Source organism: Artemia sp. Qi Xiang Cuo, chromosome 6 (genome assembly GCF_049724085.1).
Source record: "Artemia sp. Qi Xiang Cuo chromosome 6, ASM4972408v1, whole genome shotgun sequence".
Lineage (NCBI taxonomy): Eukaryota > Metazoa > Arthropoda > Branchiopoda > Anostraca > Artemiidae > Artemia > Artemia sp. Qi Xiang Cuo.
The window spans coordinates 21,892,346-21,905,132 of NC_142799.1; the positions used below are offsets into that span (position 1 = coordinate 21,892,346).

At 33.8% G+C, this 12,787-nt stretch overlaps 1 protein-coding gene across 1 annotated transcript in view; it reads left to right on the forward strand.

The window, feature by feature from the left end:
* The window catches only part of LOC148950978 (uncharacterized), a 56,346-nt gene extending 44,072 nt beyond the window's left edge, over window positions 1–12,274 (forward strand). Inside the window, exon 3 of the mRNA XM_089090080.1 lies at window positions 11,948–12,274. Coding sequence (XP_088946206.1) covers window positions 11,948–12,251 — 304 coding nt within the window. The 3' untranslated portion in view covers window positions 12,252–12,274. The remainder of the gene's footprint in view (window positions 1–11,947) is intronic.
* The last annotated feature ends 513 nt before the right edge of the window (window positions 12,275–12,787 follow it).

A 12,787-nucleotide genomic window follows, 5' to 3' on the forward strand; every position in this document is an offset into this window, starting at 1 on the left:
TCAAGGTCAGGTGGTCTTAACTCTTTACCATCGCATCAAAAAACAAAGTGCTCCATAACGTTTTAAGCAAGGTTTTAACCGCAACATTTTTGTTTTTCCTGATAAATGAATACAGAAAAAATTTTCTATCATAGGCAGTGCAATAGCGCTGCGTAAGTAAAGAAGGATGTTGGCACAATGTATTATTTTTTGTTTTTTGTTTCTTGGTTTTAAACCAGGGCACTTCGTATCGAAGGAGCTGTCATTGAAACTTCAAAAAGGGTTCCCTCGATTCGAAATTGGAAGGACTTGAGCCCTTTTGCATAGCCGAAAGTGATTGGAAGGCAACTAACACCCTTTTCACGCTCACCAATTCCCCAAAGACATGCAATCAAAATTTTGAGATAATCGTTTTGTTCAACGTAGTTGAAATATCTGGAAATTGTGTCTGAGGAGGACACTCCCCCCACAGCCGTCAGGGCAAGCGTTATAAGTAATGCCAAGGGGGCATATAAGGTTTTCAAAGAAAGCGTTGTCGTAGAAACTTCAAAAAGGGCTCATTCAATGGGAAATTCAAAATTCTAATTAATGATTAACCCGAGGAAGAAGTTAATGTGTAAGCTACGCGACAAAATTTTACAGAACTTAAGGCCGTCAAGGACCTGTACAACGTGGTTAAATTCCTAAAATGCATTAAATCCAACAAGATTTTGGTTACAAATAAACTACCATTATTACTATACGGGAATCTTTTTCTCAAACATTTAAACATAATTGAGAATTTGTCTTTACAAGAGCAGAACCTGGTTTAAGAATTAGCTGAAATAGTTAATAAACTGAGACTTACTTTATTCCCTTGTATATATTGCAATTACTTTTTTTTAGACCTCGGTTCATTTCCCAATTTTGATTAACTTTCAAAACAGTCCTAATAAATAAAATACTTAATTCATAGTGAAGAAAACTACATTTGTTGATCTTTATTTGTTTTTTTATGGAGTGACCTGTAGGACCCATGCAGTTAAGTAGTGCGTTAAATTTTGTGCTTTGTATACTTTATCTATAACCAGTTTTGCTATTGAAGTTATATTCAACTTTTTTTTTCTTTATTTTTTTACGTATCTTAAAATGATAGGAAATATGCTTACGGCTATAGCAATCGTACTCCATATGGATATGCGAGATTGAGGGCTCCGGTTTAGAGCTTAATATATTCACTCTTTGAGTATAAAATACAGATCCAAATTACAATTTTGTATAGTTTGAAAAGCTAACTTCAAGGACGTATGGTGTTTTCGATTGCGAATTCATTGGCTTGAAGAAGTCATCATGTGGGATGATTTTTGAATTTGGGTTTCTATTGCTGACTACAGATCGTAGAGAAGTATCTTGTTACCACTGGCATATCAACTACAATATGTATGACTACAATGAAGACAGGTGGCGCAATATATTATACGTCATAAACAAAATAGGTTCATATGATAGAGTGATACCTCCATCCTATAACAAAGGGAAGGATCTATCCATTGTACAAGAGGAAGTTTGAGAGATATGTTGTTTTTTTGTTGTAACAACACTGTATGCAAAAAGGAATGTACCCACTAATAAACATTTAATTGAAAAATGCAAATCTGATATACAAATATTCAAACTTGAAGATTTTAATTGTGAGGAATTTCCGAGTAGAATACACAGCCCAGAGGACGAGGTTCGATTTTTTATAATATGGGTGCCGATAAATATTCCTTCTCGGAATATGTGTGTAGGATATCCAAGAAAGAAGAAAAACCACAAAATCCGTGATATAGATGGTATCATACTAAGTGGATGATGAACAATGATGAATTTTTATAACAGCCATCCCCCCCATGACTACCCAACGGTCTTTTTAAAGACCAACAAATCTATAAAAACTTCGTAACCATGGTCATATGAATCTTTTCTGTGCCTTGACAGAAAGCAAAACATGGCATCGTACTAGTCTGAAATACTAGTACCACGTGAAAAAATTCACAATGGTTTTGATACAATGAGCGGCTAATCAGATCAACCCTCGGTCTTACTTACCAAATCTCCAAAAACTGAATGCTGAAAACTAATTAAGCTCGAAACGTAGTTTAGTTTTAATTCTGTATCCAAATAAGTATAGTTTACTAGGTTTTAGACTATTTGTTAAAGTTATAAACAAAAGCCAATCCTCATAAATTAAAGAAAAAGGGGAAACATCCCAATAGGGACTGACTTTCATATCTTGAGTTGAAGTACCCTTTTTTAAGTATTAGAAGATATCATAAAGCGACAAAATGTCGTTTACAACTGGTTTGTGCAGCAAAACAAATATTTTGCCCTAAATACAACACAAAAGCTATCAAGCGTAAATGTTATGATAATAGCAATCAACTTAAAATGATCGAAAAAGTTTGTACACAATCTTTTACATTCTGTAGGCAGGTTTTGGGGGAGATGGGTTGATTGGCAGAAGGATGTCTTAGCGTAGTTATAGCATGATAGTGGGGAGCGAGTTGCCTCTAGTTTTTTGTAAGAAAATTATGGAAAATACAATTATCTGGTTCAAATCTGAAACTTAAGTCTATTTTTGGATCGAAAAATAGAGCTATTTCTGTAAAATCTGAGCTAATAAGGGTTTTTTGCCGTAAACTCTAGTTTTTTGTAAGAAAATTATGGAAAATACAATTCTCTGGTTCAAATCTGAAACTTAGATTCACTTCAGCTCTGAATTTTCTCAAAGAAGAGAAAAAAAATTACATTCCGATTCTGAATTTTCCCAAAGAAGAGATAAAGTTCTACTTCAGTCCTGAATTTTCTCAGAAAAGAGAAGAAAAGTTCGAATTATGTTCCTGAATTTCTCTATAGATGAAAAAAAGTTACACTTTGATTTTTAATTTTTCATAGAAGAGAGAATGATTGAGATGAAACAAAACCACTCGGGAGTAAGGAGAATTTGTGATTTCTTGGGATGTATTCTTGTTTTGTAAGAATTACATTTGGTTTTTGGACAAGTGATTTGTATTTTGTAATAAGAATTTTTGATTTTAAGATGTTGACCGGAGGGTGTCATAGGGGGCGATACATTGTTTTAGACTGACCTTTTTTAGCAGGACTCATCACAAGAGACATTATTAAGGCTTTCCGTTAAGTTTAAACGATTGATTCTAGTGTAAACTGGGCATGTTTTCAGAAAAATAGCTGAGAATGCTTTAGAGATGATGACGGATGCCACACGGGTGTCTCGGGGACAATTCCATAATGACGTGGTGTGAGGTGTTTTGTGGAGCATCTTGATAGACTTGGCTTGCGAAAATTTGAAGCACTGGATTGAATGCCCAAGTTTTAACAAGAAATGTCTGAAAATGTTTTGGGGGGATTTGGCGATGTCGGAGGGTACTGCAGAGCGATAATAGTTTGGTGCAGGATGGAAATTGACTTGGTGCACTACGGCGGGTTGGCTTGCGAAAACATGAATCAATGGATTTAATGCATGATTTTTATCAGGAAAATGTCTGGAAAATATCTTAGGAATAAAGATGAGGGGGGGGGGGTGTCAGAGAGTGCCAGAGGACCAGAAATAGTTTGGCACACGTTGTAAATTGACATGGTATATTACGGAGGGTTGGTTCGTGAAACCATGAATCACTGGATTTAATAGATGATTTTGAACAGGAAAATATCTGGAAAACGTCTTAGGAATGAAGATGGGATTGTCAGAGAGTGCCAGAGGACCAGTAATAGTGTGTCACGGTGGCGAGAATTTACCTGGCATATTACAGAGGGTTGGGACGCGAAAACATTAACTGTGGTAAAGCTTTCTAATTTAGTTAATTATGAATTTAGTAAAAATATATTAAGACGCAAATACAAAGTTTAGAAATACCACTTTTTATTAAGATAAGGAATATATCCTGCCAAGTTTCTGCTTAACGGGAAATTGAGAAATCACCACTTCCTAGCTATTGCGTCGGTTGGGTAAAGGAAGGTGTGGTTGATAAAAACGTATAAAAGATACATTTTATCGGAAGAGGGAGACGGATACTAACTTTATGCCGGACTGACCTCTGGTCTGTTGTTTTTAGAAAAAACCTTGGAACCTTGTCGGATCATTGTAAGTGTCTAAGTATATTAATATATATTATTGTAGTTTTCTGAGACTTGTGGTCTATTTGGGACAGCCGGTCCCAGTAGAAAATATATATCTGGTATCATTATATGCTAACTGAATAAAAGTATTGTATTATAGCCAACCTCTCTACAATCTACATTTAGTCCCTCGAACATACCAAGCTGGTACGCCTCATTAGTCCGGTCATAGCTTAAGGCACGCTACCAAAGTTTTATTATCTTAAGGCCATAGTTTATCTCCCCTATAAAGGGAGAATAGGAAAATTATGTAAAATACAATTATCTGGTTCAAATCTGAAGTTTCAGATTTGAACCATAGAATTGTATTTTCCATAATTTTCTCACAAAAAAACTAGAGTTTACGGAAAAAACCCTTATTAGCTCAGATTTTACAGAAATAGTTCTATTTTTCGATCCAAAAATAGACTTAAGTTTCAGATTTGACCCAGAGAATTGTATTTTCTATAATTTTCTTACAAAAAAAACTAGAGTTTACGGCCAAAAACCCTTATTAGCTCAGATTTTTACAGAAATAGTTTATTTTTCGATCCAAAAATAGAATAAAGTTTCATATTTGAACCATATAATTGTATTTTCCATCATTTTCTTACAAAAAGCTAGAGTTTACGGCAAAAAACTCTTATTAGCTCAGATTTTACAGAAATAGTTATATTTTTCGATCCAAAAATAGACTTGAGTTTCAGATTTGAACCATAGAATTGTATTTTCCATAACTCTCATACAAAAAACTAGAGTTTACGGCAATAAACCCTTATTAGCTCAGATTCTACTGAAATAGTTTTATTTTTTAATCCAGAAATGGAATAAAGTTTCATATTTGAACCATAGAATTGTATTCTCCATAATTTTCTTACAAAAAACTAGAGGCAACTCGCTCCCTACTATCATGCAAAAAATTTTATTTTCAAGTCATCCTACTTATTACCTCAGATTTTAAAGAAATAGTTTTATTTTTCGATCCAAAAATAGACTTAAGTTTCAGATTCGACCCAGAGAATTGTATTTTCCATAATTTTCTTACAAAAAAAACTAGAGTTTACGGCCAAAAACCCTTATTAGCTCAGATTTTTACAGAAATAGTTTATTTTTCGATCCAAAAATAGACTAAAGTTTCATCTTTGAACCAGAGAATTGTATTTTCCATCATTTTCTTACAAAAAACTAGAGTTTACGGCAAAAAACCCTTATTAGCTCAGATTTTACAGAAATAGTTTTATTTTTCGATCCAAAAATAGACTTGAGTTTCATATTTGAACCAGATAATTGTATTTTCCATAACTTTCTTACAAAAAACTAGAGTTTACGGCAAAAAACCCTTATTAGCTCAGATTTTTACAGAAACAGTTTATTATTCGATCCAAAAATAGACTAAAGTTTCAGATTTGAACCAGAGAATTGTATTTTCCATAATTTTCTTACAAAAAACTAGAGGCAACTCACTCCCCACAATCATGCAAAAAATTTTATTTTCAAGTCATCCAACTTATTAGCTCAGATTTTAAAGAAATAGTTTTATTTTTCGATCCAAAAATAGACTTAAGTTTCAGATTTGAACCAGCGAATTGTATTTTCTATAATTTTCTTAAAAAAAACTAGAGTTTACGGCAAAAAACCCTTATTAGCTCAGATTTTTACAGAAATAGTTTATTTTTCGATCCAAAAATAGACTAAAGTTTCATCTTTGAACCAGAGATTTGTATTTTCCATAATTTTCTTACAAAAAACTAGAGTTTACGGCAAAAAACCCTTATTAGCTCAGATTTTACAGAAATAGTTTTATTTTTCGATCCAAAAATAGACTTGAGTTTCATATTTGAACCAGATAATTGTATTTTCCATAATTTTCTTACAAAAAACTAGAGTTTACGGCAAAAAACCCTTATTAGCTCAGATTTTACAGAAATAGTTTATTTTTCAATCCAAAAATAGACTAAAAGTTTCAGATTTGAACCAGGGAATTGTATTTTCCATAATTTTCTTACAAAAAACTAGAGGCAACTCGCTCCCCACTATCATGCAAAAAATTTTATTTTCAAGTCATCCACCTTATTAGCTCAGATTTTAAAGAAATAGTTTTATTTTTCGATCCAAAAATAGACTTAAGTTTCAGATTTGAACCAGCGAATTGTATTTTTCATAATTTTCTTAAAAAAAACTAGAGTTTACGGCAAAAAACCCTTATTAGCTCAGATTTAACAGAAATAGTTTTATTTTTTGATCCAAAAATAGACTCAAGTTTCAGATTTGAACCAGATAATTTTATTTTCCATAATTTTCTTACAAAAAACTAGAGTTTACGGCAAAAAACCCTTATTAGCTCAGTTTTACAGAAATAGTTTTATTTTTCAATCCAAAAATAGACTTAAGTTTCAGATTTGAACCAGATAATTTTATTTTTCATACTTTTCATACAAAAAACTAGAGGCAACTCGCTCCCCACTTTCATGCTATAACTACGCTAAGATATCCTTCTGCCAATCAACCCATCTCCCCTAAAACCTGCCTTCAGAATGTAAAAGATTGTATACAAACTTTTTCGATCATTTAAGTTGATTGCTATTCTCATAGCATTTACGCTTGATAGCTTTTTTGTTGTATTTAGGCCAAAATATTTGTTTTGCTGCACAAACCAGTTGTAAACGACATTTTGTCGCTGTATGATATCTTATAATGCTTAAAAAAGGGTACTTCAACTCAAGATATGAAAGTCAGTCCCTACTGGGATGTTTCCCCTTTTTCTTTAATTTATGAGGATTGGCTTTTGTTTATAACTTTAACAAATAGTCTAAAACCTAGTAAACTATACGTATTTGGATACAGAATTAAAACTAAACTACGTTTCGAGCTTAATTAGTTTTCAGCATTCAGTTTTTGGAGATTTGGTAAGTAATACCAAGGGTTGATCTGATTAGCCGCTCATTGTATCAAAACCATTGTGAATTTTTTCAAATGGTACAAAAAAAAGAAGAAAAAAAAAACTATTTCAGACTAGTAAGATGCCATATTTTTCTTTCTGCCAAGGCACAGAAAAGATGCATATGACCATGGTTACGAATTGTTTATAGATTTGTTGGTCTTTAAAAAGACCGTTGGGTAGTCATGGGGGTGATGGCTGTTATAAAAATTCATCATTATTCATCATCCACTTAGTGTGATCTCAATCTATATCACGGATTTTGTTGTTCTTCTTCTTCCTGGGATATCTTCACACATATTCTGAGAAGGAATATTTATCAGCACCCATTTGCTAAAAAATCGAACCTCGTCCTCTGGGTTGTGTATTCTACTCGGAAATACCTCACATCAATTAAAATCTTCCAAGTTGAATATTGGTATATCAGGTGCCCATTTGTAAATTAAATGTTTATCAATGGATAGATTCCCTTTCGCGTAAAGTACTGTTACACCAAAAAAACAGCATATCTCTCTAACTTCATCTTGTACAATGGATAGATCCTTCCATTTGTTATAGGATGGAGGTATCTCTATCATATAAACCTATTTCGTCTATGAAGTATGATATTTTGTGTTACCTGTCTTCATTGTAGTCATATATATTGTAGTTGATATGCCAGTGGTAACCAGAGACTTCTCTACGATCTGTAGTCAGAAATAGAAACGCACATTCAAAAATCAACCCACATGATGACTTCTTCAAGCCAATGAATTCGCAATCGAAAACACCATACATCCTTGAAGTTAGCTTTTCAAACTATACAAAATTGTAAGTTGGATCTGTATTTTATACTCAAAAAGTGAATATATTCAGCTCTATCCCAGAGACCTCAATCTCGTATATCCATATGGAGTACGATTGCTATAGCCGTAAGCATATTTCCTATCATTTTAAGATACGTAAAAATAATAAAGAAAAAAAAGTTGAATATAACTTCAATAGCAAAACTGGTTATAGACAAAGTAGACAAAGCACAAAATTTAACGCACTACTTGACTGCATGGGTCCTACAGGTCACTCCATAAAAAACAAATAATGATCAACAAATATAGTTTTCTTCACTATGAATTAAGTATTTTATTTATTAGGACTGTTTTGAAAGTTAATCAAAATTGGGAAATAAACCAAGGTCTAAAAAAAAGTAATTGCAATATATACAAGGGAATAAAGTAAGTCTCAGTTATTAACCATTTCAGCTAATTCTTAAACCAGGCTTTGCTCTTGTAAAGACAAATTCTCAATTATGTTTAATTGTTTGAGAAAAAGATTCCCCTATAGTATTAATGGTAGTTTATTTGTAACCAAAATCTTGTTGGATTTAATGCATTTTAGGAATTTAACCACGTTGTACAGGTCCTTGACGGCCTTAAGTTCTGTAAAATTTTGTCGCATAACTTACACATTAACTTATTCCTCGGGTTAATCATTAATTAGAATTTTGAATTTCCAATTCAATGAGCCCTTTTTGAAGTTTCTACGACAACACTTTCTTTGAAAACCTTATATGCCCCCTTGGCATTACTTATAACGCTTGCCCTGACGGCTAAGGGGGGAGTGTCCTCCTCAGACACAATTTCCAGATATTTCAACTACGTTGAACAAAATGATTATCTCAAAATTTTGATTGCATGTCTTTGGGGAATTGGTGGGCGTGAAAAGGGTGTTAGTTGCCTTCCAATCACTTTCGGCTATGCAAAAGGGCTCAAGCCTTTCCAATTTCGAATCGAGGGAACTCTTTTTGAAGTTTCTACGACAGCTCCTTCGATACGAAGTGCCCCGGTTTATAACCAAGAAACCAAAAACAAAAAAAAATACATTATGCCAACATCCTTCTTTACTTACGCAGCGCTATTGCAGTGCTTATGATTGAAAATTCTTACTGTATTCATTCATCAGGAAACACAAAAATGTTGCGGTTAAAACCTTACTTAAAACTTTATGGAGCACCAAGTTTTTAATTCATTTTTTCCTTTCATTTCAACTATATTTTTTGATGCGATGGTAAAGAGTTAAGACCACCTGACCTTGACCATTTCTTAAATTTTCGAATTACTCGCGTAAAGTTAATTTTGCTGTTCAAACGGCGATTAATAGAACACAAAAATTGCATTTATTGCATTTACTTACAACAGCAATTACTTATTTTTTCCCAATAATGAGACAGCTTGAATTTAGCATTTAGTTACGTCGGGATAAATAGATAAATCAGCCTTATGGGTGATTAACCCATAAAACAAACAAGGATCTTTTTGAGACCTAGTTTGTACCTGTGATTAATGCCCGGAGGGGTTTATTCTCTTTCAGAGTGGGGGGTTAAAAAAAACTTTTGTAGACACACCCTGTAGCATCCTCCGATGGATATGGCCTTGCTCGAGGCAGAGTTCGATCATATGATATGGAGCAGATAATGGTCATACACAAAACCTCAGCAAAACAGTGGTAATTGCGACAACGGTCATGAACCGGTTCCTTGTTGAACCTGCAGTATTCAATCTCTGCAGATATTAAATATAAAAATCAATAGTTTTTAACCAGTTAAAAAGTTTTTTAAGCAGTTTTATAAAAAAAATTCCTTATTCTAATCAAACGATCCTTGTTTTTCAGGAGTCGTTGTTTAAAAATCGGAATAAAATGTCTAACTATAGTGTAAAGAGCAGGATATTGAGGAGGAGGTAGTCCCCCTCATATATGGAATAATTTCGGTTGGTTTGAAGTTTTAATATTGCTCCTTACTTTCAGTTGAAAAATTTGTTTTTCTAATATAATTTCTGAATTTCTGAATTTCATTTTTCAAATAATCCCAGGGAAACCTGCTTTCACCTCCATGGAAATTCCCACCCACGAACAATTTCTTGATGGAGACCATTTAAAATGCTTTCCCGGGAAATTAACCACTGACAATTCCTTCCTCACTGAATACCACCCACACACACAAACACACGTACATTTTTTGCAGACGATTCCGCCAGAAAATTTTTCCTCATACTGTCATTCGAAAAAAAACGGTTTCTTATTGAATTTCTGGTTGTTTTTGTATTCACACTGGAAATCCCCCCTATGTGGAAGATTTTTCCTTAAAAAAAAACTGGAAAGTTTCTACTGCGGAAAATTTCACCAGGGTGAATTACTCCTGGTGATAATTCCCCCCGGGAATTATCAAAGCGGAAAATCTCCCTCCACGGAAAAATCCCAAAGAGAATTCTAATCCCACTAAAATTTTCCCCCATACAGTTCCTCCAAAAAATCTCGCTAAAGAGAAAGTGAAACAAATAAAAAAAAATTCGTATAGGAATTCTGGGAAATAACCATTTCTTGATGGAGACCATTTAAAATGCTTTCCAGGGAAATTAACCACGGACAATTCCATCCTCACTGAATACCCCCCCCCCCCACACACACACAAGTACATTTTTTGCAGACGATTCCGCCAGAAAATTTCTCCTCATACTGTCATTCGAAAAAAAACGGTTTTTTATTGAATTTCTGGTTGTTTTTTGTATTCACACTGGAAATACCCCCTATGTGGAAGATTTTTCCTAAAAAAAAACTGGAAACTTTTTAGTATAACGTTAAACTGTATTTTAAATTGAAACATTGTCAAAACACCACTTGTGTATTATACAGTGCACATCGAAGAAGTAAAGCTAGGTCAACTCATAAGACCATTTTATCATCGTTAACTGTTTCTAAAGATTGATATTGTTCCAAATTTATAATAAATAAGGTATGAATTAACATGCTCTTCAGGGTTACCTTAACTGCTAATCACTTTAACCCTTTTTTTTCTCCATCTTCAATTCACAAATGTTATCTAGCTCTTTTTCCCTATTATTCAAATAAGATCGTTCGTATAGTCCAATTCGCAAATCCCTCATTCCTTTTTTGCAAATGGCAGTCAAACAATTCTGATTGTAACATCCATTTTTTTTAATAGCAAACTACTATCGAGTTAAGGCAATTAAAATTTGTCAATATCTGCTAAGGCATATACCGGTCGTGATAATAGTTGAAATATGTCTGAAATCTGAGTGGCTTGACTGTCAAGTCAGAAACCTGTCTGCTAAGGCATATATCAGTCATGATAATGCTTGAATGTCCATGGTAAGTCAATGTACCGGTTAGACTGCACTCCATATTTCTATGTAATTCCATGTGTAATTGACCTTATATCACTGTCATTTGTGAGTCAATGTACCGGTTAGACTACTTCTTTGTGAAATTCAACGTAAGTTTTCATGTAAGTTTAGAATCAATTACACTTTTGAGCATATTCTTATGCAATTCCATGGGTAATTGACCTATATATCACTGTCCTTGGTAAGTCAATGCACAGGTTAGACTCCTTTTTTGTGAAATTCAATGTAAGTTTTTATGTAAGTTTAGAATCAATTACACTTTTGAGCATATTCTTATGCAATCCCATGTGTAATTGACCTATATATCACTGTCCTTGGTAAGTCAATGCACAGGTTAGACTACTTTTTTTGTGAAATTCAATGTAAGTTTTCATGTAAGTTTAGAATCAATAGTATCATTACTACTCTAAACGCCTGCCAGCTCCCATGGAAACAGGGACCGCTTGTATGGGGCACGTTTAAAATCCTATGGGAATCTTGTATGATTGCGTTTAAAATCATTATCCCTATACTACTTAAGTCACTGACTCTGAAAATAATCTCCTAAATAGTAGAGTTGACGAGTTTTATAGATTATTGCGCAAGGGAATCCAAATTAATTCTTAATCTAATCTTAGGCCCGAGTCAAACAATTATATTTTATTCAAATGAAAATAATTCAAATTCATCCAAATATTAGATTCACAAAACATTTTCATAATTTTCTTTCTTTTAGTTTGTATATATCCTGTCCAATTTTCGGAGCAGCTAAAATATTCTATGCCAATAAGTCACTGATCCTACATTCACACAGAGCAAGGATCAGCAGAAAACCGCTGCGGATTGCGGATGAACGTATGCATCTCTTGCCGTTCATCATTGCGGTTTTCCCCAACCGCAATGATGTCCTACGCATGCGGTTAAAACGCTTGCGGATTGCAAAAGAAAGGAACATGAAGGCAATTGAAAGGCTAATTTTAGCTGTTAAATTTCATAAAATAATAGATGACAAAAGTCATCATGACATAAATCCAATTTAATTGAGAAGCCTTGGAAGGTGATCTCGAGACAGACAAATAGTGCACTGGACTGTACACACAAGTGAATAGTGCACTGGACTGTTTTAACAGCAAGCTATCCACTGAAGCATGACCAAAGCTCACAATCCACTGAAAAGAATGGGGGATAAATCTGTTTTACCATTCTGTGTTCCCACCCTTTTTTTGAAAAATACAACTGTTGATTTAGTAATTTTGCTATAACACCACAGCCTAGGCTATGTAGTTCTAGACTATAAATTAGGCTATGTAGTTCTAGACTATGAATTAGAGCTGGGCCACATTCATGGGGAAAATGCAATCTCCTATGTCAGGGGTCATGCAAGCCAAACTTGAAAAAAAAAAGTAAATTTAATGACCCAGATGCAGAAAAAGTGATTAACTGCAAAGATCCTGGTGAATTTGGAATATAGGACCATAATGAGATAGCTGGGAAATGCAACTTTTGATGTGAACAAAGTCTGTGGTTTCACCGCTGCGACAGTGCGGTGCGAAATACGCACCACATTGCGTTTTCT